The 27,285-nt window shown below is 41.8% G+C and overlaps 1 protein-coding gene across 1 annotated transcript in view; it reads right to left on the bottom strand.

Annotated features, from left to right (window-relative positions):
- Positions 1-2,688: 2,688 nt before the first annotated feature.
- Positions 2,689-27,285, bottom strand: part of LOC124775775 (carboxylesterase 5A-like) — a 108,356-nt gene continuing 83,759 nt past the window's right edge. The window contains exons 6-8 of the mRNA XM_047250605.1: positions 23,697-23,829; positions 22,282-22,462; positions 2,689-2,845 (exon numbers count right to left, since the gene is read on the bottom strand). Coding sequence (XP_047106561.1) covers positions 2,689-2,845; positions 22,282-22,462; positions 23,697-23,829 — 471 coding nt within the window. The remainder of the gene's footprint in view (positions 2,846-22,281; positions 22,463-23,696; positions 23,830-27,285) is intronic.

Raw genomic sequence — 27,285 nt, 5'->3', positions numbered from 1 at the left:
CGCCTAATTCCGGTAATTTCCGGGACGGGGGCGCGAACTCCGACATAACATTCAATCACACCAAAGGTGCGTTTGATCAGTTTCAGGTCTGGAGAACTGGGGGGCAGCACATCAATTTAAACTCGCCACTGTGTTCTTAGAAACACTACTTCACACTCCTGGCCTTGTGCCATGCCTCATCATCTTGCTAAAAATGCCACTGCCATCGGGAAACACGATCGTCATGAAGGGGTGCACGTGACCTACAACCAGTGGACGATACTCCTTGGCTGTCTTGGTGTGTTGCACGAGCTCCACTGGAATGTGAATGTCCCGCAGAGCATGATGGAGCCTCCGCCAGCTTGTCTCAGTCGCATAGTAAAGGTATCAAGGAGCTCTTTCCCTAGAACGCGACAGATTCGCGCCGTCCCATTGGCATGATGAACGTATCGGGATTCATTAGATCATGCAACACTCTGGCACTGCGCCAACGTCTAGTACCAGTGGTCATGTGCCCTTTTCACTCATTACTACCGTTGTAGTGGTGTTAACATTGGCACATGCATGGGTCGTCGGCTGCATAGGCCCATCGTTAGAAATATTAAGTGCACTGTGTGCTCAGAAACACTTATATTCTGGCCAGTATTACAGTCTGATGTTAGTTGCTGCGCAGTTAGCCGCCCGTTCTGCTTTAGCAGTCTGCGCAGCCTACGACATCCGACATCTGTAATGAGGGGTGGCCACCAACCCCACGACACTGGACATGGTTTCACCATGGTTCCGTTACGTATTTAAAACACTCATCACACTAGTCTTTGAACATCCGAAAAGTCGGTCAGTTTCCGAAATGCTCGTGCCAAACCTCTGGGCCATCACAATCTGCCATCCGTCAAGCTCATGTAGATCGCGCGCCTTTTCCACTCTACACACGGACAGCACACTCACTGATACTACATGCACCGCGCGTGTGTCTGACTAGCAGTCATTCCTCGTTAGGTGACGCTGCTGCCGCCTGGACGGGTTTACATCAATAGAAGGTCGGTGGCCATAATGTTCTGGTTGATCGGTGTACATGTATTGTACTGTAACATGATCCACTTGGCCCAGATAGAGAAAACTGAGATATCTCCCTCCGACAGAAAAACAGATCAAGTTAGATGACTGAGCGAAGTTTCGCCAAAAGCGTCTACTGACAAGGTGAGTAGTTGATATGTGATCTGAGGTTTTACCGGCGTGCAGAAATCTTGAAAATGTTTCGGGTATTCAGCCGGGTAGCATCGTCCAAAAGCGCGATATTTTTTCGGTAAGCCGACTTCTTGCCATCTTCAGGCGTTGGACGACGCTGCCCGGCTGACTACCCGAGAAATTTTCAAGGTGAGTACTGCTAGCGAGGTGCCAAGGCGATTTCTTCATGTTGTCGTCACGCAGAGAGATCAAGAGTCCAATAGTGTTGACATGGCATGAAAGTCAAACCCAAAGCGAGTTTATGACCCGGTTATTTCACACCCAGGCCATGGACTTCTTGTGGCTTGCGTGATGAAAATCGACGAGGTAGGGAAGAAAGGATTAGCCAAAACCATATAAATGGCAGATTACAACTGTGTCCCGTACCGAGACTCCAACTCAGAACCTTTGCTTTATGCCGGAAAGTGCTTTACAATCTGAACTACACAAGCACGAGTCAGGACATGTCTTCACAGTTTTAATCCGATAGGAAGTTTCATATCAGCGCACATTCCGCTGCACAGTGAAAATTTCATTGTGGAAACATTCCTCAGGCCGTGGATAAACCATGTCTCGGCAGTAGCCTTTCTTCCTGGAGTGCTAGCCTGCAATGTCTTCAGGAGGGCTTCTGTGAAGTTTGGAAGGTAGGAGACGAGGTACTGGAAGAATTAAAGCAGTGAGGATGTGTCTTGAGTTGGGCTTGGGTAGCTCAGATGGTAGAGCAATTGCCAACGAGAAGCAAAGGTCCCAAGTTTGAGTCTCAGTGCGGCACACAATTTTAATCTGCCAGAAAGTTTCAATCTGTTAGTCCTATTTAGTATGTGTCCCACACACTTGAGCAATATTCTAGAACAGGTCGCTCTAGTGATTTGTAAGCAATCACCTTTGTAGACTGATTTGCACTCCCCAGTATTCTACTGTGGGTTCCTGTTGAAAATATTTTATACTCTCTACCCACTACAGCTCCTAGATGTTCATAAGAGGAAATGCCGAATAACCGGTAGTTTCTGAATGTCATGTGTTTTTTATTCGTTTTGTTTCTCTAAAATGTCAATGCCGATTTCTATGTAAATTTCGTGCTTCAAATCGGTATGTTCGTTGGAAAACTTGGAAACTTACGTACATACAGATAAATGTCCAAGTGAAATCCTCAACATCCAAAAATATTTGTTAAAATGAGCTTGCATGTATCACTAGCAGGAAGCGTTTGAGATCCCTGCTACTTGATTTCTGTGACGTACTTATAGAAAGAAGAAGCGAAAAGAGTGTCACAAATTATCATTAATTATTTATTGTCAAGTTTGCTTAGAGAGAAAGACAATATCCAGTCTTACAATCAAAATGGTGCGTTTGTTACGTGGTATAAATTTTTTAATGTCACAGTTGTGTTAAATTTTATAACTCCAGTTAAAAGAATGACACTGAACGTACCAACAACTCGTACTGAATTGTTACATTCACACAACGCTTAAATCTGATGTGTGTTTACGACGGTAGCAGGTTCAGCCAGAAGTTCATGTACGGCTCAAACAAGCTTGTTTTAAGGCGAAGAGGTCTCGTTATCTCCAGGTAGTATGGGGTAGATTCGTCGTACTCCTTCCACGTCTCCGTCAGCAGCGAAGTCTGTTCCGGCGTTGGATTGCTGAAACGACATTAATTACAGCATTACGTTACGATTGTTAATTTAGTGATGTGCTAACAGCAAATACTCTTCGCATTACTTGAATTTAAGATAACGAAGGCGGCTGGCAAAATTTACATGAAGTTTCTTTATTATGAGGATGTCACTACACTATAGCCTATACGCCCGACAATAACGCCGGTGTGGAGATCGAGGCAAGAGTAACCTAACGTTCACAAGGCTTCGTGTAAACGTGATGTTATTCTGACGTTACACGCTGTATCGAAAACGTAAAGAGCTGTCTGTTGATTTTCGCGATCGTTTGGTTCAGAACCCGCGAGGCGAACGTGACGTCCAAAACAATAACATTCACTTCAACTGGAGGAGGTTACCTTTTATTCTTTACTGCAGGGTGCGTTCATCTCATAGTTGCTAAGTGACCGCGCTATTATTGCATTGACCTCTCGTGGCCGTTACTGGAAACACGTGGTGACATTACAGTGCACAAGTACAGTCGTGACAAAGGAAAATACCCCGCATTGTGAATGATTTCAGGACAATTTTCCAGTTGTTCAGCATGTCCTCGTGAAATATCACGATTAAAACTCGCGATAAGCAGTCCGAAGTGCACTCACTTCCAAATCCAATAATATTGTGGTCGGCTAATACATCGTGTTTAAATGTGTAAAGCTTTCCTTTCTTGTGAACTGGGCTGTGCATGAGTGAGAGATTAATGTGATGACAAAATTTAATTCCGAAGCTTACTGAAAAAGTTGTACTAAGTATTTTTCCTAAAACCCATTCATCAACCCCGAAAGTGAGACGACTTTAAAAAAATGATGAAGCCAGTCAGCATTCAATCCAGTAAAGTGTGTTGTGTATCTTCAAAACTGTTCATTAACGCGTCTCAACAAAAAAAGTCTGAAAACGAGTTTTATGACTTGGCCTGTAATTAGAAAGAGTGGGTAGCCTTTCTAGCAGACAAATTAAAGCAAAAGTTCATTTATCTTACGTACCATGAATAAATGCACTTTAGAAACACCGAAACATTAAGATTTACCGAGAAGATGTCGCCAATGGAATAATTTGTTGTACTTTACCTGAAGACGTTTCTTTGGAAAACACGTGTTCTAAAATGTTCAAATGTGTGTGAAATCTTATGGGACTTAACTGCTAAGGTCATCAGTCCCTAAGCTTACACACTACTTAACCTAAATTATCCTAAGGCCAAACACACACATACCCATGCCCCAGGGAGGACTCGAACCTCCGCCGGGACCAGCGGCACAGTCCATGACATTAGCGCCTGAGACCGCTCAGCTAATCCTGCGCGGCACGCGTCCTAAAAGAACTAGCTCGTAAACTGTGTTTTATACAGTTTATAGATGTCTGAGACATGGTTTTCTTTTAATTCTGTTTTCTTTTGGTAGTTTGCTTTACCAGATGATCAACAAGCGAGTATTTATGCTCAGTGGCGTGTCTCATGTTGAATCTGTAAATTATTGAGAGTGGGAGCTCAGAACTGAGTGAGAGAGAGAGAAATCGCACTTTGTACACATCATATATTACAGGAGGAGAACACTTCTATTAGCTTAAAAAAGAAGTCCCAGAAGCTTTTAGAAACGCTAAGACGAAAAGAAGTGGGATACGGCAGAAGGGGCGTGAAAGACGTTAGATGCTGAGTGATCACTGACAAGGACACAGCATTATCAGCAGCTGGCAGACTTTGAAAGAAACCTTACTGTGGGTCTCCATTTGATCGGCGGGTCACTTCTCCAATACCCATATTTGTCGTGCATTCGGATGTGACAGTGCCCTGATGTTCGACTGCTTGCGAATGTGAAGGCAGGCATACTGATGGTCAAGTTATCGGTCTCCAAGTCTCACCATGAAAAGAGAGGATCACCATATTGAGCACCAAGCTCATTCTAACCCCTTCCCCAGTGTACTTTAAATCCGAGAACAAATCATTGACTCCCTGCAATATTCTGTCTCACCTCGCACCATTCGTCGCAGACTAACAGCATCTGGACTAGGAGATTAACGTTCCAAGCATAAACTGTCGTCAACACCACAAAAAAAAAAAAAAAAAAAACGGTTGTGATGGGAATGGTGTTGTGGCCAGGAATCAAATACTGCTGATGAATGGTATAGCGTTGTGTTAACTGTTTAATCGTGGTTCATGGTGCGGGAAACCATGACTTACATTCATAGGTACGTCATTTTGTGACATGTGAGTGTAACAGTTCGTACCAAGACTGACGTCTTTCAATAGATCTTCAGTGTGACATTGCCTTGAAATACCATACTTCCAGAGCACGCAAGTTGTGATACGAAATTACGAAACCTAATATCCCAAGCACTGAACAACGAATTTTAAAGAAAGTCGGTAGCATTTCTTGTGGTCTTCGATAAGCACGTGTGACGTCAAAATGACATCATATTTGCATAAAGTAGTATGTACTGTAGGTTACCCGTGTATTCAGTGTCGCGCCCCGCTCGCGTTCAAATGCGGTACGCATTACAGACGCCACAAGATCCGGCAGCCGCAGGACGCACAGTGGTGACAAGACTGAAATCGCCTGCAGGATTCCTCAAGTCAGTCACTGCCAGACCGCTGCCTTTAAATAACGTCTCTGCGTACAAGCCAATCACTAAACCTGATGGCCTGCTACACCACTTCATCCTTATTTCAACTTTCATGCACTTCCATGCCTTATCCATCTTCTACTGCCGGAATTTCAACCAATTCCCCCTCCTCGACAATGAAATCCGTCCCGTGATATATCTCTCCTATCATTTCTTATCACAGCGTCTACCCTCACACCATCCTTCCACTTTACCCTTGCCTCTTCCTCAAATTGGATGACTTTTAGTCACCACCTGCAGTTTTACAGGGCCGCATAATCATACTCATCATTGCACCTTCATCATGATAGTTGTTTTCATGCATCAGCAGCATCACCATTACACCACTGAATCATCCACATTCATCAGTGACTCTATTTTAAGTGACATAAAATCGTCAAACAAGTTAACAGAACTATCCATATTTTCCAGATATGTGTTTTCTACAAATACTACGTCTCTAGCATTTGTAGATTTAGAGAAAGCCTTTGACAATGTTGACTGGAATACTCTCTTCCAAATTCTAAAGGTGGCAGGGGTAAAATACAGCGAGCGAAAGGCTATTTACAATTTATACAGAAATCAGATGGCAGATATAAGAGTCGAGGGACATGAAAGGGAAGCAATGGTTGGGAAGGGAGTGAGACAGGCTTGTAGCCTCTCCACGATGTTATTCAATCTGTATATTGAGCAAGCACTAAAGGAAACAAAAGAAATGTTCGGAGTACGTATTAAAATCCATGGAGAAGAAATAAAAACTTTGACGTTCGCCTATGGCATTGTAATTCTGTCAGAGACAGCAAAGAACTTCGAAGAGCAGTTGAACGGAATGTACAGTGTCTTGAAAGGAGGATATAAGATGAACAACAACAAAAGCAAAACGAGGATAATGGAATGTAGTCGAATTAAGTCGGGTGATGCTGAGGGAATTAGATTAGGATATGAGACACTTAAAGTAGTAAAGGAGGTTTGCTATTTGAGGAGCAAAATAACTGATGATGGTGGAAGTAGAGAGGATATAAAATGTAGACTGGCAATGGCAAGGAAAGCGTTTCTGAAGAAGAGAAATTTGTCAACACCGAGTATAGATTTAAGTGTCAGGAAGTCTTTTCTGAAAGTATTTGTATGGAGTGTAGCCATGTATGGAAGTGAAACATGGACGATAAATAGTTTGGACAAGAAGAGAATAGGAGTTTTCGAAATGTGGTGCTACAGAAGATTGCTGAAGATTAGATAGGTAGATCACATAACTAATGAGGAGGTATTGAACAGAATTGGGGAGAAGAGGAGTTTGTGGCACAACTTGACTAGAAGAAGAACTGGGATTGGTAGGACATGTTCTAAGGCATCAATGGATCACCAATTTAGTATTAGAGGGCAGCGTGGAGGGTAAAAATCGTAGAGGGAGAGCAGGAGATGAATACACTAAGCAGGTTCACAAGGACGTAGGTTGCAGTAGGTACTGGGAGATGAAGAAGCTTTCACAGGATACAGTAGCATGGAGAGTTGCATCAATCCAGTCTCAGGACTGAAAACCACAACAACAACAACAACTTCGATTATCATCCGTTTCCACGCTAAAGTCTTAAACATTCCAGAACGAGATTTTCACTCTGCAGTGGAGTGTACGCTGATATGAAACTTTCTGGCAGATTAAAACTGTGTCGCGGACCGAGAGTCGAACTCGGGACCTTTCCCTTTCGTCGGCAAGTGCTCTACCAACAAAGCTACACAAGCACGACTCACGCCCCGCCCTCACAGCTTTACTTCTTGCAGTTGGTAGAGCACTTTCCGCGAAAGGCAAAGTCCCGAGTTCGAGTCTCGGCACGGCACATAGTTTTAATCTGCTAGGAAGTTTCAGTCTTAAAAATTGTTCACTAACGTGTTTTCTTACAAAAATCATCTATTCTTGTCATCTTTTTTATGTGTTTCAACCATCTCGTAAGTACATGTAACGTTTAGTTGAAGAGCGGTTTTTGTCCGCTCCGTGTCCTACCCTGCGTGAGAAATTTAAATAACTGTAAACAAAAACAGAAACAAAAAAGACAGCCAAGGGAGAGTTTCAAAGTCAACGAATACGGTTCTTAGTTTGCCGTCCTCGGCATCTTGTTGACGACAGCATTCGAAGTAGTTGTTGACTTTATTTTTGGACATATTAGCACTAGGCTGTTTGTTTAGCTTTGTAAGTCGACGTGGCAGGATGTGGTACGAAATGACCTGAATAATATTTGTTGTGTACAGAGTAATGAAGTTATCTTATTCTTGAGGATATCGCAGTTGATACCAACAGAGATTCATACTGACATTGCAGCGCAATTTAGTAATCAATTGTTTTATCACTCCCTTGAAGTAGGAACTACATGCACATATTATCGTTTATCGTATAGAAAAGGAAACTTGCTTTTTTGCAGCTGAGTGTTGTATCTGTTTCTACCAAATATGTTTCGCCTCTTTGTGGTAGGCATTATCAGTGGTCTGTAATATAAAGAAAATTTTTTAATTATACTTATCTTATTAGGACATCAGCAGTAATTCTTGGCAGCTCATTTAAATTATATACTCATTTACAAATATGTGGTTGAGTCTTCCGTTGTCAAAGATGAAATTTTTCCTATCTATATGAAAAACTATAAAGCATAATTCACGCAGCAGCTGCTGAGGGTATAAGGCTGCAAGCATTGACAATCATACATATTTTAAAATTGGGCGTATGTACGAGTTTCGCATGCGTGTATGTACGTTCCACCTCTCCTCCTAATCCACTGGAGCCATCTGAACCAAACTTGTACAGATGTCTCTTAATGTTAGGCAACAATTGCTGTGGGGGTAAGACCATCTACCTATCATAGTTCGGGTGATAAACGATGAGTTGTGTTTAACGCTGCCTCATGACTTTTAACATATTTCTCACACAATATCCACGCAAGCTGCTGACTGTACCTACCAAATACATATAACTGAAGAGATGCGGTGACATAAACAGTGAGATCCGTGAAAAAATTCCGCCTCATGCATGAAATTTAATATGTTTATTCTTTGCGCCTAACATGCTCCTACAGTCGACTAAACTTAAGGAAATTCCTGACACGTGGCAACTCTTTTGACAGCTTTGAACTGAGAAGCACAGACGGCTTTATGCGAAAACAATAGCCGTGTTTAAAGTTATGAACAGGCGTTGCCGTAGAGACGTTTACAAAAGCGGTTTATAGACACGCGAAGCCCAGCGTACAGAAACTGTAGGCTACAAACACAGTCATTTTTGTTTTCTTTTCCAGTAAAAATTGGCAAAGTTAATATTCAAACTAAGTAATGGCAAGGATGATTATGGTTGTTACTCCATAAAAAAGAGTTTAAATTTTCGTACTACCTGTCCGTGTGACACACATTTAAATGATGTGAAAGTTTCTGTGTGTTGAACCGAAATTTCAATCTGTGACCTTTGCCTTTCGGTAGCAAGTGCAATACTGACTGGACCATCGAAGCATGTCTCACGAGTCACGACTCGAGTCTTACTTGTGTAGCTTAGTCAGTAATACACACACTCGCTCGCGAAAGGCAGACGTCGCAGCTTCGAGTCCTCGTCCGTCAGTTTTAATGTCCTACAAGGTTTGAAACCAGAGCACACTTGACAGCAGACTGTTAAATGATTTTATAGCTGAGCGTCCATTCTATGTCGAAGTGATTAGCGACAGATTATATGTTGAGTGTTAGTTGATATGGATAGTGAAGGCGAATCGATAGTAGTGAACTCTGGGACGCAGGTAGCCTCCAAGGACTGCGCTAAGCTGCACCCGGGTATAATATGTGCATAGTGAGGGGTTTTAGTTCAGTGATTCTTTTGTCTCGGTCATCGGCGATCAAGTGAGCTGTCCCCTGACCCTCTGTTTTTACTTTGCAGGCAGCAGCTGTGCTGAGTTTAGAAGTGAACAGTACAACAGTAGGGTACAACCATGCCCCACTGGCGAGGACGTGCTTCTGTGGAACAGCTTCAATCGTCTGAGCTGGGTAGCGTTGTGGGCTCACTGGAAGCTGGATGGACGTATCGCCGGATTTTTGCACATGTTGGGCCCAACATATCGGTGATGCATCGCTGCTTTCAACAGTGGTTTCTAGAAACTCCCCACACCTGCAAATCATGTTCTAGACTTTCGAGTTGTACAGACTCACGTAAAGATCGACGCATTGCACCCAGCATGCGGTGGCCGACCGAACATCATCCAGCGACGAAATCTGGGCATATGTAGCACCTACTGTGTCATCAGGGACCATCGTGAAGCATCTGCTAGCACCAGGATTAGGATCACGTGTGACTCTGGCCAGACGTCCACTGATAGCGCGACATCATCAAGTGTCGTGAAAGAGTTGGCTGGAGAATGGAATGGCACTTTGTTCTCTTCAGTGATGAGAACAGGTTCTGTCCGTATGCGAGTGTATAGTGTAGGTCTGTTGAGCTATCTATTCCAGAGTGTATTCGCCCACAACGCACAAACCCATACCACGCATCATGGTGTGGGCGGCCCAACAGTTATAGCTCGTAGTGATACTTGATGTATGTGCAGAGTAACGTATCTAGAGCACAATACACCGTATAGGCTGCTATCCACATGAAGCTGCCATTTATTCGGCAGGAAGGTGGTGTGATTTTCCAGGAGGACAATCCACGTCCATACGTGGCCGCTGTCACGCGCTTCGTGAAGTGCAGCAACTGCCCTGGGCAGCAAGATCACCAGGTCTCTAGCCAGTTGAACACGAATGGGACATGATGTAACGGGAACTTACGAACCATTACCGAATTGCAACAACAGGCCAAGAAGCATGGGACAATCTATCGCAGGATGCCGTTCGACATCTTTACGAGCGTTTGAATGCGTGAATACCGTCCTGCGTTACAACCACAGAGTGGTACACTGGATACTGATGCGATTGTTTGGCAGTCTTTAGTGTGTCACGTGTGTTTCATTTCGTCTGAATTTGTTGTCATATACTCCTACAATATAAAATAGCTGTCATCTCACTTGTCAGTAAAGTGATATTGTACTTCAGATTATTGCGCTTTTTCTGCCAGTGCAGTACCGTAATTAATCAGTATTTTCTGTGATTTGTACTCTCACTTTCCATGTGCCCCCTCATACTGAATACCAATTGTTTCACGGTTGACATTTATGGTAAGGACAGAATTTCGGACTCTTGAGACTGTTGTTGATTCCACCTGACGGCTATGAACTTGATAACGACCAATTCAGCTAATGGCTCCTTATTACTAACGAACCTTGCAATCTGCAGTTCTCTTTACTACACGTTTGGAATGTGTTATCGCGAGACTGACTAAACGCACAGATTTGACAACATTCTTTGTGGGTGCTCAGAATTAAAGGCCACTCGTAGTTTATCACCAACACTCCATGAATCTTTTAAACATTACACACAATGAAACTATCTAAGAAATAGTGATTTGGATCTCGACACATGAACTTAGAGGTACTTTCAGAACGAAATAATAATTGAAAATTAAAAGAAAATTACTTACTCATATTTGGCAAAATTAGCCCACATTTCTATCATCTGAGCTCTGATAATACCTCCATCCGTATCAGGATCCAGAGCCATGGGCGATGTGAACATGTAGTGCACATCATCAGCATGTGCTGCTCCTAAAGGAAAGAAAAAGAATGAAAATATCCAGGTAGATATATTTTGCTCGAGTTGTATGACTAATTAAGCACGTAGTGAAAAGTATTTTAATTTTTGAGATCTACTTCTATAAAACAAATTTCCTTTCTTAAAAATGACAATTATCGATGGCTTATACTGATAAATTCCGTGAGGAAATTTTCGAAGTAAGCTAATGGTTTGGGACGACGAAAGCAATGTAATTATGTCTGTATATCATCTGGTGATAAGTGCCACCGCAGTTACCCCATAGGCCATTGGATCTAATCCAGTGAGGTCATAGTAGTTTTTGTCCATTGTTGGTATTCTTGGGTCACCTTGTCATTAGATACAGTATATCTTGCTTAGATCAACAATAATACTGTGAAACAGTATAAATATGTACATTGTCATTAATTATGTAATTAAGATTTACTTAAAATAATTATAGTGGTTATTTGAGTATGAAGCAATGAACATGTTTAATAATGAAATTCTCGTAAATTTCATGTAATTGAGAACACTCTCACCTGGGCCTCTGTTCACACGTTATGTTCACGGGATTCATCTGCTGCTAATCCTCGACGCCACCATGCCCCCCGCTTTCGGAATATTGAAGTTTTCGTCGAGAACGTGTTTAGCACATTGTACAGACAAATACACGGAAAAATGACCGAAATTACTCTCTCTGCTATTCACCTTATTTCTGTTTGCACTGCTGGGTGACTGTTATGATGTTTAAGGACTGTTATAGCTTGCAATCATTTTCCTTATTCTATAATCCGCTGATTAAATAAACAGTGCATTTGCAGTGGTACCGGCTGTAATACTGTATTTATCAAAATTTCCCAATATTCTTGAATTATTAACTGAGTCGTGATATTTATACTGACGGTAGTGCCACGCTCTTGGTTTCTAAGAAGCTCGATCGTTCAAGCTAGCATTTCCTTTACCGTAGACTTATTCGTCACCATATATATTTTGGTTTTTAATTGGTATGCTAGTGCAATCTATTAGCACAATAGCATTCCTGCCTTTTTACATGGGTTTTTAAAGCGCGTTGGTAGTCGTAAGATATATAAACAGTGCTTATTAGTCCGATGACTAATTTTTCCTTGTTGACATTACATCCCAAAAGCAGCTTGACACTAGTTCCAAGTAACTTTCTTGTTTTCATCGCTACGCTGGAAATTAGAGTCTCTTACAAAGATCCTCATCATCTGTTGGGGGCTCACGTCATATTTTTGTTCAATAAGGAAGCAATCAGTACGCTTTCTCATTTTTTGTTAGTGAATATTTGCAATTATTTACATATAATTTCATAGTTCATGATCCTATGTGTTTTAGCTCTAAATCTATAGAGCGAACAACATTATTACCAAGTTTACAAAGGAGTACAGCTTCTCACTTTCCTCCGCTAACACATCAAATGAGCGAACGAACTCTTGACTCGTTCCACGACTCAGCATTTGGATTTATTAATGCCAACATGCTAGTCGCTTCAGAGATAGACGTGGGAGGAGTCCTACACCGTGCGCATAATCACTCTGTAGTTCATACCTTTGTATCACGCACACCCTCTGCCGTTCCAAACTCGGTAAGTGCGCGGGAAAAATAACACATAAATCATTTCGTGCGAGCTCCGATTTCTCTTATTTCATTACGATGATCATTTGTCCCTCTAGAAGTGGGTGTCAAGTAATCAATTCTGAGGAGAAATTTGGCGATCAAAGTATCACGAAATAATCTGTGAGAACGAAAACGCTTTTGTTTTAAGTATTGCCGCCCTAATTCGAGTATCAAATTCCTGACCCTCTCTCCTTTATTTAGCGATAATACAAAACGAGTTGCACTTCTTTGAAATTTTTCGATGTCCTTCGTCAATCCAACCTGCAGAGGCCGCCATGTTGCACAGCGATACCCTGGCAGACAACGGACTGGCGTAGTGAGGGCAGTCTCATTAGTGTATTTGTGCATCTTCTAAGGATGCTGCCAATGAAACCCAGTCTTTGGTTCACCTTATCCACAACATTTTCAATGCAATCGTTCCAGTTTAAATTGTTCCCAATTTTTATGTATAGGCATTTAGTTAAAGTAACAGTACTTAGATTTGTGGGATTTGTCGTGTAATCGAAATTTACAGATTCGTTTTAATACTCGTGAGAATGACCTTACACTTTTCATTATTTAGGGTCAATTCCCACTTTTCAAACCGTACGGACATGTTATCTCAATGATTTTTCAACAGGTTTTGAACTTCTGACGGCTTCGCTAGACGGTAAGTGACACCATCTTTTGCAGTTAATCTTACAGGGCCGCTCAGATTGTGTTCTAAATCATTTGTATAGGTTAGAACAGCAGTGGTCCCGTAACGCTTCCTTGCGGATCGCCAGATATGACTTCTGTTTTACTCGATGACTTTCCGTCAGTTATTACGAACCGTGACCTCTCTGACAGGAAATCACGAATCCAGTAGCACAACTGGGACAATATTTCATAGGTACGCAACTTGGTTGCTGTAGAAGACACGAGTCACACGGTACAAATATTTACCGGTATGGAACTAAACCGTGGCTGACTTACTAGCGCTACGTTTTGTGTAGTCTCGCTCGCATCAGGAGAGTGGAGGGCCGTGTCTAATAACTTTAATGCTGCCCACCACGATTTCCTCTTCAGCCCCAAACTCTCCATTTCAGAGTAAAGTATCCGACGTTCTTCTTTTTTTGCTGTATATGTCGTAATCTTTGTCTTCCCCCACAGTTTGTGACCTCAGCGGCTCCCTCTAGTACCATCCCAGTAATGTCCGCTAGTCTTAATACCTGTCCTATCGATATGTCGCTTCTTCTACTTAGTTTTGTCCATAACCGAGCGAGGTGGCGCAGGGGCTAGCAAGGTAGATGGTTCAAATCCGCGTCCGGCCATCCAGTGCTTCAACATTTCCGTAAATCCCCCAAGGCAAATTCCGGGATGGCTCCTTTGAAACGATACGGCCAAACGTACTCATTCTTTAAAAATAAATAAATAAAAAGAATCCGAGTTTGTGCTTCGTCTTGACCTTGTTATCGACGGAACGTAAAACCTTATTCTTTTTCCTGCATTTCTTCCTAGCGCTCGCCTCAAATTTTTTTTTTTTTTTTTTTTACTTACACAGAAAGTACACCGCCGATGAAAGATGGACAGTGGAAGGCACCGTCCCTTTGTAGGGTGCAGAAGGTACTTTTCGTAATTTTCGCTTTGTTCCGTTCCTCCTCCTGCAAAAATTGAATGTTGCAGACGTCTCTTGTAGTTTCTCTAATTTTCATTCGCGCTGTTGAGTGTTTATGTTAATAACGTGTACATTTTTCGAGTTTTAAGGGTTGGGAGCGGGTGTTTTCCACGTTTTCCCAGAAAGACAAAAAAAAAAAAAAAGAAAAACGGTCTGCAGTTGCTCTAGCACCGATCCGCTCCTCAGTAAATCAAACCTGAGTAGTTACTTTTGTAGTGAATTCTGCCTACTTTAATTTTGTTGAGAGTGATCATCTTCGAGAAACACATAGTTTCCGATGACATAAGCGAAAAAATGAAAAATTTGCGATCCTTTTGAAGTTTTCGCGTTTTTACTTATGTGTCCGACCTCCAGAAAACAGCAAACATGGATTTTGGATTCAGCACCCCAAACATCATAAAGAAAAACTTAAAAACTTCCGCAATTCTGTTACGAAAACGGCTGTTTTGAGCACCACTTGGCTGGGCTATATTTTGAAGTTTGGTAGAGGACAATGAAGCAATCCCCAACATCTATGCTGCGCAAGATCAACTTCAATTTGTTTCATTGTTCCAAATTGTCATTTGAGAATTTCTACTACTTAGGAAAACGTGGTTAGTACTTGCTCGCCATACTGCTATGATCGTGTTCTTGCTGGCAGAATGATGAACTGGACACACCACGCTCTCTGCACATTGTCGGTATGTACCACAAGGACTCGCATCAATAGCCAAGTTGTTGTCAACAGTATGTGAAGGTTTAGTTCAGTACTACATTATGAAGATATCAAGCGTTTATAACAAATGAAAAGCACTAATATTGTTCTACCAAGAACTGACGGAAGATTCAGTTAACATTATAAAATGTGCCACAACAGCATAATTATCCGTCTTTTATAGTAGATCAAGGATTTAGCATGAGGCACTCGCACACTGTCTGTTGCTTTCACAGCTGATTACTTCGTTTTCCCAGTTACAATGACAATTTGTATTTCATAGTCAGGGTGATCGAATTACAAAAGAGTCCATACTTTCACGATCTCAGCCATCGGAGTGGGTAAGTATACCACAATAACGTATTTACTTTAGTTAGCAATAGTTGATGTGAGCCGAAAAACTTGCCTAACTGAGATGGAATGGAGCACACTTGATGATACTGATTCTTAATCTTGAGAAGGTGGAAGTAAAAATTACGCCCGTGGTTTAAGATAGACAGTTCTATCGGAACGCATGCCCGATACTATGAAGGAAACTATTTTACTTGAAGAATCGCTGTTTTCGTTCTCAATATAGAATACAGTATTCTGGTAGCTGATAAATTTCAGCATTAGATTTCCAAAAGGCTTTCGGTTCCGTTCCTCACAAGCAGCTTCTAATCGAACTGGTTGCCTGTGGAATACCGTCTCTGTTGTGCGACTAGATTCGTACATTCCCATCAAAAAGGTCACAGTTCGTGGTAACTGACGGAAAATCTTCGAGTAAAACTGAAGTAATATCTGGCGTTCCCATAAGAAATGTTACAGGCCCTCAGCTGTTCCTGCTCTACATAAACGGTTTAGAAGCCAATCTGAGCAGCTCACATAGATTGTAGGCGGATGATGCTGTCATTTGTCAACTTGTAAAGTCATCAGATTATCAGAAAAAATTGCAAAATGAATTAGACAAGATATCTGTCTAAATGATGAAGTTTTCCCCATGAGTAATAAAAGCAATCCGCTAAATTTCGGCTTCACGAGAAATGCCACACATCTAAAGGCTGTCAATATAACTAAATACCTAAGGATAACAATTACGACAACTTTAATTGGAACGATCACATAGAAGATGTATTGCGAAAAGGGAACCAAAGACTGCGTTTTATTGCTAAAACCCTTAAAAGACGCAAGAGATCAACTAAAGAGTCCGTCCTCACTACCCTTGTCCCTCCTCTGGTACAGTACTGATGTGATAATGAGGTCCTTACCAGATAGGATTGACGGAGAAACAGTGGAGAATGTGTCTCGGATAAGACACGCGCGCTGGGTGGCAATCATTAAAATAAAGACGTTTTGCGTTGAGGCGAGATCTACTTACCAAGCTCCAATCACCAACTTTTTCCTCCGAGTGCTACAGTATTTTATTGACACCCACATATATTTGGAGAAATGACCACCTTAATACACTACTAGCCATTAAAGTTGCTACACCAAGAAGAAATGCAGATGATAAACCGGTATTCATTGGACAAATATATTATACTAGAACTGACATGTGATTACATTTTCACGCAGTTTGGGTGCATAGATCCTGAGAAATCAGTACCCAGAACAACCACCTCTGGCCGTAATGACGGCCTTCATACGCCTGGGCATTGAGTCAGAACTTGGATGGCGTGTACAGGTACAGCTGCCCATGCAGCTTCAACACGATACCACAGTTCATCAAGAGTAGTGACTGGCGTATTGTGACGAGCCAGTTGCTCGGCCACTATTGACCAGATGGGCTCAAATGGCTCTGAGCACTATGCGACTCAACTTCTGAGGTCATCAGTCGCCTAGAACTTAGAACTAATTAAACCTAACTAATCTAAGGACATCACACACATCCATGCCCGAGACAGGATTCGAACCTGCGACCGCAGCGGTCGCTCGGTTCCAGACTGTAGCGCCCAGAACCGCACGGCCACTCCGGCCGGCTATTGACCAAATGTTTTCAATTGGTGAGAGATCTGGAGAATGTGCTGGCCACGGCAGCAGTCGAACATTTTCTGTATCCAGAAAGGCCCGTACAGGTCCTACAACATGCGGTCGTGCACTATCCTGCTGAAAAGTAGGGTTTCGCAGGGATCAAATGAAGGGTAGAGCCACGGGTCGTAACACATCTGAAATGTAACGTACACTGTTCAATGTGCCGTCAATGCGAACAAGAGGTGACCGAGATGTGTAACCAATGGCAACCCATCCCATCACGCTGGGTGATACGCCAGTATGGTGGTGACGAATACACGCTTCCAATGTGCGTTCACCGCGATGTCGCCAAACACGGATGCGACCATCATGATGTTTTAAACACAACCTGGATTCGTCAAAGAAATGACGTTTTGCCATTCGTGCACCCAGGTTCGTCGTTGAGTATACCATCGCAGGTGCTCCTGTCTGTGATGGAGCATCAAGGCCAACCGTAGCCATGGTCACCGAGCTGATAGTCTATGCTGCTGCAAACGTCGTCGAACTGTTCGTGCAGATGGTTACTGCTTTGCAAACGTCCCCATCTGTTGACTCAGGGATCGAGACGTGGCTACACGATCCGTTACAGCCATGCGGATAAGATGCCTGTCATCTCGACTGCTAGTGATACAAGGCCGTTGGGATCCAGCACGGTTTTTCGTATTACCCTCTTGAACCCACCGATTCCATATTCTGCTAACAGTCATTGGATCTCAACCAACGCGAGCATCAATGTCGCGATACGATAAACCGCAATCGCGATAGGCTACAATCCGACCTTTATCAAAGTCGGAAACGTGATGGTACGCATTTCTCCTCCTTACACGAGGCATCACAACAACGTTTCACCATCCGACGCCGGTCAACTGCTGTTTGTGTATGGGAAATCGGATGGAAACTTTCCTCATGTCAGCACGTTGTAGGTGTCACCATCGGCGCGAACCTTGTGTGAATGCTCTGCAAAGCTAATCATTTGCTTATCACAGCATCTTCTTCCTGTTGGTTAAATTTCGCGTCTGTAGCACGTCATCTTCGTGGTGTAGGAATTTTAATAGGCAGTAGTGTAAAATAAAAGAAATCAAAACTCTCATGGAAAGATTTGTGTTCATTTTTCCCGTGCACTATACGAGAGTGGAACGGTATCATTTTAAAAATAAAAGTGTTCCAAGAAAAGTGTTTCGTTCTACAGTTTAGTCAGGTGCTAAAGCTGGTGATAATGTGGGGGAGGAGGGTAACAGATGGCAGGGGGTAGCCAGGGGTACAGCTAAACGTGTGAATGCACTCAGGGGTAATGGTCTAAGAAAGGTTGGGAACCACTGCTCTAGTGAGAGATCTCCGTCCGGTTCGCTATGCACAATGGTCGCTGAATTTTCGACAAGGTTAAAGAAATGTCAGCACCATTAGAATAGCTTTAGTGGAACATCTGGTGCAATATTTTTCTGTGAGATCCATTCTTACTTGCCTTCATGCTCTTCTCTTTAGGCACATCTAAATAGGAAACTAAAATTTGTAATGAAGCTCCACTCAAAAGCAATTACCGAAAAATTAAATTTCTTATTCATCTGTTAAATCTACACCTACATGACTATTCTGCAATTTACGCTTGAGTGCCTGGCAGAGGGTTCATCAAACTACTTTTATCAAATCAAAATGGCTCTGACCATTATGGGACTTAACTTCTGAGGTCATCAGTCCCATAGAACTTACAATTACTTAAACCTAACTAACCTAAGGACATCACACACATCCATGCCCGAGGTAGGATTCGAACCTGCGACCGTAGCGGTCGCGCGGTTCCAGACTGTTGCACCTAGAACCGCTCTGCCCCACTTTTATCGTCAGTAATGTATGTGACAAAGCCGAACATATGTATTAGCGGATGTGCAGTGTGAAGAACCTGTGACCTTGACTGATTAATGCTACTAATTAAGAGACAGTAATTACTGATGATTCATAAAATCAAAATTAGAGTCTTATAAAATTGTGATAATGGTAATGATATTTTGAAAATAACTTAGTTTCGTGACTGAATCCGTATCGAATCGTTTAGTTTTTACTCCTCAGAAAATTTCATTTTACTCCTCAGGGGGTAATTACCCCAGGTTGGGAACCACTGCTCTAAGGGCTACAAGCACCAGGTTCAAAAGAGATACGGAACTGGCAGATCTTGGGAGTGAAATGGAAAAACAAGCTATACACTGGAGTACTTCCAGAAGGAACATTTTTCTAAACGTGTGCACTTTTTCACGAGGGTTAAGAGTGCTTTGCTCAAGTCCAATGAAAATTGCTAGCACATTTTACGATTTGCAGGACTCTAAACTTGATATAGACATCTAATGCAAATGCATACAAAGGACAAATTTCTGCAGAATGCAAGAATTTTATGCACTCCTGCTGTTGATCATTTTTCCGCTGCACCTGACGTGTGATGTTTTAGCTTGAACTGAATGACCGTTGTGGATGATGGTAGTCACCATAAATGATGATAATGAGAATAATTGGTGTTAGATATCTGGTCCTGTTTGGTATGGCTACAGGTATTCCACATACACCTGTACATACTACGGTCTGCCGGATACTGCATGAAAGCCATGTTCATTTTGTCCCAAAGTCATGATAAGTAACACCCGGGGATATGACCCTTTACCACCTTTAATGGAATCGACATTATATTGTTTACAAATTTTTGTTTTTATAGGAAGATACTAGTTGTTTTGGTTTGAACAACTCCGATTTTGTGAACTATCATAAATTCATCAATGGTTAGAATACACAGTTTGTATCAACTAAGTGTTGTTTTGGTGTTTATTAAATAAAATCCTGCAGCGATTGCAGTAAACAAAATTAATTTATTGAGTGAAAGTTTTGCGCTGAAACGATTTACTTTTATCAGTCTGGCTACAATTTGCTGTCTTTAAGTACTCTATTTGTACATGAGAAATGTAGTAAATATGAAACAGCTCCTTTAGCTGGGTAACGTAACATATCGATCAACGTTGGTACACAAATGAAATTCCTAAAGCTGTCTCACGAAAAATCACCACATAAAATAGCTTCCCATAGTGGAGCTACAAAATTTTTACCACAATATGCAAAAAATGTATCCGGAAAACCCGATAGCGTTGAATATACCGGGCTGGAGTTGCTTGCTGCTGGCAGTCGAATGTGCGAGTACTTGCAATGAGTGTGAAGCGTGGTTTTTTAGTTCACTGGGAAAATTGATGAACACCATGTATCTTTCCAGAATGGGAAAACTGTCGCGAAGACGAAGGAAGTGATGATGAAGCATGCGAAACATATTCCTGAGGAAAAAATATTTCTGTGGCTGGCTCAAACACCTCAGAATGGTCTGAATATTGTTGCTGATGAGCCTCGTTTGAATCAAACGCCAACAAACATAATGACAGATTAACGTCGACCAAGCGTTACAGTTGATGGAAAAAAGTCCTTTCACCCCAGGACGCCCAAGCGTTTTTGCTAACTTGGATGCCTAAGGGGATGGTTCGGCGAGCCCACAGGTATTAAATAAGTTTACTGACGAAAAATTACAACTTTCAAAATGGTTTATGTATTTTAACTAAGGGATCGGTTTATAAATGTTGTTAATTGTTATAAATATTGGATTGAGTGAATAAAAAATTGACATACTACAATGCAAAATACAGATGTGTTCATATACAATAGACTACTCTGAGTCCTCAACTTCAAGGCAAGGGACATACTTCACAATTTTTTCTGAATGTGTGTTACACACATGTTTATGACACTGTCCACAATACTGTTTTGGTTTACTTAGATTGTTGTACTTCTGCTTCTTTGTTTTAGCTTCTCTTACACAAATATGGCACCAACCTTTCCCTGCAGGAGGCTGACGTGCTTCTGTTGTCACTTCTTTGATTTTATTTTGTAGAATAGTCTCCATTGATTGAACAATTTGGTTAGATAACCCTCTTGCATTGGCACTTCTCTCTTTTACCTGCAATTTCACTAGTTCCATCCCAGCTTGCAGAACATAAAGTTTCCGTTTGTTGTGTTTCTTTTCATTCCATCTTGGATGTTGCTGGATGAATATGGTGGTTGCATTGATAGCGCAAATGTCGATGAGAGAGTAAAATACAGATAGAGGCCATCTCTTTGTTCCCCTCTTGCAGGTGTACATACGCGCCATTTGATCAATGGTATCAATTCCACCTTTAGTGGAATTATAATATGCATTTATTTCGGTTTTATTTTTCTCTCCTCCAACAGTGCCTTTATCTTGGTGCATTGTAGACAACATCAGTAAGCTTTTTCTTGGTTTCGTTTTTGCTATGTAGGACACCAAAGTTACTGGAGGCCTACCTGTTGATGGGTCTGTGAACAAGAACATTGATGAATATAGCTCTCGATTTGACGTTTCCTTCATTATGTCTGGAATATGCTTCCTGTTTGACTGGAGAGTTCCTGCTGTAGTAACGTTGTAATCTTGGTATAACTCTTCCGCCAAATCCACCGATGTGTAGTATCGGTCTGTAATAATATTTCGACCAGTATTTTTCACATGTGCTACCAGACGTTTGACGACTGCTGCTGAACCCCGTTCTTCTTTCGGCAAATTCTGAACATTGCCTGCATAGGGTTCCATGTTCAAGACGTATCGGTCAACTGCATCGGACATCATGCGTATAAGGATTCCATACTTGCCCGGTTTATCCTTCATAAATACTTTGAAGGGGCAGCGCCCTCTAAACAAGCTGAGCATCTCATCAATGGTGAGGTGGACCCCTGGTTTATACAATAGTGGAAACCTATCATTCACTTTGTTGAAAACATCACGGTTTGTTGTGAACCTGTCTGCTTCCCTTCCTAGCTGGCGAGTACTCTTGTCATCAAACCTTATGAGTGCAATTAAGTTGCTTGAAACGTTCTCTTGCCGTAATTCCCTTGTAAACTGGCCGACCCATCAGGTCTGACCAAAGATCGTGTACACTGACAGAATTGTCCTTATTTGCCCCCATAAGTATCAGGATTCCTATAAAGGCATACAATTCTTTCTCATTAGTCAAAGTAACATTTCGCCTAACTGCCTCTTCATTTGAATGTTTTACTATAACATCCATGATGTCAGGCGTAAGAAGTAACTTCAAGGCTTCTCCAGGTGAATGGCAAACACGAGCTGGAGTTACTCCTGCCTGCTCGCTTACTATATTAGCAACAGACCTCCGAGGAATTCTAGGCTGTGTAGTTACTTACCTTCTTCCAGACTTGGCCACAATAACATCCTGATGGTCACTGCCTGAAGCTGCGCTATCTTCATCTTCTTTAACATCCACATCACTTTCCCGATCTGAATCATACTCCAAAACACCATCCTCATATTCACTTTCACTCCCCGAGTCAGAATCTTCATCTAAAATTTCATTCAGAACTCTCTCTAAAGACGAGTCACGTATTCTTTTAGTCATTTCTAAGTCTGGGTGTGAACGGTAGCGAACTGCACTAACTCACTGCAAGTTTACAAGCTAAATAACAGCTGACTGACATCAAAAATCACTTCCTCTGAAAGTAAACAAATTGTTGTGAATATGAAGAATACCAACCAACAAGGAACTAACTTGCATTGTTGTAGAGATGAGAAATACGAAATCCTACTAAGGGAAATTTTCTATAGCATGGAAGCCCAAGGGGGAGGGGGGGCGGGGGTCTTTGTTCGACCCATAATAAGTTTATTTATTTTTTCTTTCAAAGCAGGAATTTTCTATAAAGTATATTGATACTAACATTTCATAAAATAGCCGACAAACAATAACTCAAAGGGAATATGTAGTATACGCCAGGATACGCGCTGAGAGGACCGACGAACGAAAACTGGTAGTAGTAGACAGGCTGTGAGGTTAACCGGGACATGCTCCTTATGGCGGCGTCCAGTCCCTCCACGAAGAAAAGGTGCGAGTCGAACTGCAAAATGTAATTGGCAAATTCAGGGGACTTAAAAAAATTGTGGGTTCAACGAACCCCCCCCCCCCCCTTAGGCGTCCTACGGTTAATAGTGATGTTGAAGGAATCGAGTATCAGAAACGTCATTTTTAACCGCATTATCCGTAAATATCTATTAATAGATTGGTTGATGGGAATTTCACCTGTGATCCTTCTTTTTCTATAAATTACCAAGTAGTTACTACCCGTGACGACTGGGTGTTCTGTGATGTCCTTATGTTAGATTTAAATAGTTCTAAGTTCTATAGGACTGATGACCATAGATCCATAGATGTTAAGTCCCATAGTGCTCAGAGCCATTTGAACCATTTTTTTTTGTAGTTACTACCACTTCTATGAAGTCGCTAACAAAACTTCAGATCACTGTTGTCTGCATCACATTTTGAGGGGCATTTCAAACATGTAACCACAGGGATTCGTTTTGGGAAAAGAAGCTTTCGCCGAAAATTTCAAGCAACTGTCTAAACTTGCGAGAACTGCATTGTTGTCAGTGAAGATTAGTCGATACGAAAAGAAAAATACTTTTGTGTTTTTTGTCTTTTCCATGGTATTATTCTCAGAACGTATTAGGAAAATTATCAGAATGGCAGTTACTTTCTTGTGATGAATCACCTTACATTACTAAATATGATAATAAGTGAGAGAAATTTCTAATTATTTTATTTGAATACCTGGGCCGCCAGGATACGCGCTGAGAGGACCGACGAACGAAAACTGGTAGTAGTAGACAGGCTGCGAGGTTAACTGGGACATGCTCCTGATGGCGGCCTCCAGTCCCTCCACGAAGAAAAGGTGCGAGTCGAACTGCAAAATGTAATTAAAGCATCATAAATATTGTAGTGTAGTCAGAAGCCAATAAATACACATGCAGTCTTCTTATTCGATTATAATTACTCGGAAGATGTAGAGAAAATGGACATAATTGAAAGATAAATTTAGTGTCGATATTTCAAGAATTTAGCACAGTAAAAATAAATAAACGTCTTTTCAGTGATCACCGAAAACGATTAAAAGCCACTGTTAACATTAATTCATACGTATTATAAAAATGGATATATGTCTGCATGTTGCACATCTCTTCCTGAAACACTGGATCGATTTCAAAGTAATTCACTATTTGGGAACAATCAGTGTGCGTGTAAGATCCACGTACCTCTCAACGGAATGAATGTGGGGGTAAAAACTGAGTGTAGCTCAGATGGTCAGATAACCAGACTTTACTCAACCCCCCATTTGAGAATGGGAGCACTTCGTGAGTTGAAACCAACTTTTCACATAATTCCAAGTCTTTGCGAGATTTCTTCTCGCTGAAAGCCCCCACAAATTGGTGAAAGGAAAAAAGTTTATCGTTTTTTACACATTCGCTGTTCATGCACTAAAACTGCCGCACCAGGCCTGACATTTTAATTTATTACTTCGTTACTTCTAACACCACTCGCTATACATTTTTCACGCACTACTCACATACACCACTGCCTGTACCTGCCAAGGTATATTAATGTACGAAATATAGTTCATAAAATATGGGGTCATAAGCACTGAGACGTATGAAAAAATCTGGTTATCATTTATTAACTCTGTGTTACTAACTCTCTTCGCAACTGATTTCGCAAACAGTATCTGCATATATCACTGAATTTACCGGCAAAATTATTTCAGAGTACGATAGGTACAGAAGATACTACTTCATAAACTTCGAGTTTCATGGAAACTGTAGAACGAAATTGACTAGGGAACCAAGTGAATTTACGTGCAATACATGCCCCACATCTTTTTTTTTTCTTTTTAAAAAAGAAGCTTTGGTGCACGATGCGTGATAGTGTGACTTTGTAGTGCAATTCCACCCGCACAGCTGGAAATGATAGCAAACACTAAAGAGGGGACGATTCTATGCTAAGGCCATAAAGTCGTTCTGAATTTCATTCCGTGTACTCAGTTGGACAGTAACTATGCCTCGCAGAAAGGTGCGTGAACAATACACGTAGGCGTCATCATTTGAGAGAGGACGTGTAGTTGGGCCCAAACAGGCCGTTTGGATAAATAAGTGAATCGCTCGACGTTTGAACAGAAGCAATGACACTGTTCGACGATGTTGGCAGCAATGGGTGAGACATAGCCGAAGACGGTGTCAACCAAGACAGACAGCAGAACGTTAGGAAGAGCAATAATCAGAGAGGCACTAGATCCCAGGATTCATCTTATCATCGATCCGACGTGCAACTGGTGTTTCAGTGACCACATGGACCATTAATAAGCTGCTCGACGAAAGGGGGCTGGGATCATGGCGCCCATTGCCCCAACTACCATTGACCATTGTACAGCAGCAAGCCCCTCGAATCTGCCACTTCGTACTGAGCCCCGAAGCCCAGCGTAGACGTGTGTAGAGACGCTCCAGAGGGCGGTGGTATACCAACTTGACTGTCAACCGCCATACGGTCCGACAGCAGAGTAATTGTTTTCGGTGCCATTTGGTTTCGTAGCAAGACCCCTTTGGGTGTCCTTGAATAATGATAATTGAAACCAACAGCTGTACTGTAATCCAAAACTGTTGCTTCTCTTTACTCCATAACTCACAGCTGAGAGGTTTGGTATACGCACAGAGGCTGGTTGTCGAGAATTTTATACCGCCTCCGCTACTCCCGTCGTCAGTCAAAAACAGTGTAACGACCCGATCGCATCGGCAGTACATGCCTCTTTCTATTTTCTCCTACAAGGTGATAATGCTAGGCGTTGTTGCAAAAGCGTTTTCTAAGTTACAGAATTAAAGCAGCGAGTGGGCATGACAATTTTTGAAAAATGTTTCATGCAAGCACAGGCCCCCACGTAGAATGTCAACCTGACGGGGAAACGTCTGTGGTCGTACGCATCCGGAGAATCCGGAGAATAGAGAGAGAGAGAGAGAGAGAGAGAGAGAGATAGCGAAGAAGAAGACATTAGTTATATTGTAATGCATTTTTTCATATATTTTTTTTCTTTTGGACCTGCTCTGATTCCTTATTGTGCCAGGTCAGATTTTTGAACATTGAGATGATCTTAATATATACATTACAGTCAGTCTACACAAGCCACATTGAGTGTAAATCTTCATTCAGAATATGTTCAATAAGTTTAGTTTCAAGAAAGGTCTTTTATTTTTTGGAAGGATGGACGTGTAAATGATATTATGTGGTCATTAATTTACCATTTCACAGTGCAGTGAAGCTTTTCCAGTCATTTAATGAATGTTACATAGTTGAGAGAATTATTTTACTCTTTGGTGTTTTTTACTCGTCTACATTGAACTGTAATCATTGGACGAACTGTATGTATGCAGGCAGTCAGATGCTCATTTAGGGCCACATCCGTAGCGCATGATCGGATATTTTGTGTGTCAGGCCCCTGTTGTATAGACTATTCCCTCAACCAGAATTTGCTATTCATGAAGTGCTCCCGAACGAGAGATTGGGACAGTTGTTAGTAAAATCCAGTCATCTCAGTACTCATTGATAAGAGAACCGCCGCTACTCGAGATGTCAGTTTCCGCACTGATAACTATCAAATCGGTCATATCCCTTGATTATGTTACAATGTCACGTCGTATAAATCGGCCTCAAAATTGCGCTATCGTTTGGGGCTTAAGGAAGGATTTGTAATGAGGGCTGTTTGCTGTTACTTCTCCTCCTCTTATACGGCATTGACATTTCTCCATCATCGGCTTTTGCATCGAGTAACTCCCATTCGATTATCTTTGGCTTGCGCATTTAGGCACTTAAAATAGGAAACCAGAGATCGAAACTGCAGTGTATATCAGGTATGTACGGCCGGCCTTTTTGACCGAGGAGTTCTAGGCGCTTCAGGTCGGACCCCCGCAGCTGCTACGGTCGCAGCTTGGGCATGGATGTGTGTGATGTCCTTAGGTTAGTTAACTTTAAGTAGTTCTAAGTCTAGGGGACTGATGACCTCAGATGTTAAGTCGCGTAGTGGTTGGAGCCATTTGATTTTCTGGCATGTAATCATTATCATTATCACTTATGAACTATACCCGTAACCTCGGTAATGCGTTAAACAAATACACAATGGTATAAAGCCAAATACACAGTGTGAAATTTAACTTCGGCGACTTGTGAATCAATATCACTGCTCGTTTTGATTAGGAGCTTGTTAGATTCACTTTCAATGCTGGGGAAGCCTCTTCCATACCATTCCATCGTAAAAAAAGTCGTTATCAGGAACCAAACCAGCGATCTCCTGATAAATATGAGCTCGCAAAAACTATATTCG

This window comes from Schistocerca piceifrons, chromosome 2 (assembly GCF_021461385.2).
Source record: "Schistocerca piceifrons isolate TAMUIC-IGC-003096 chromosome 2, iqSchPice1.1, whole genome shotgun sequence".
In the NCBI taxonomy this organism is placed as follows: domain Eukaryota; kingdom Metazoa; phylum Arthropoda; class Insecta; order Orthoptera; family Acrididae; genus Schistocerca; species Schistocerca piceifrons.
The sequence above is the reverse complement of the archived record's forward strand: the minus strand, read 5'-3'. Positions and strand labels throughout refer to the sequence as shown.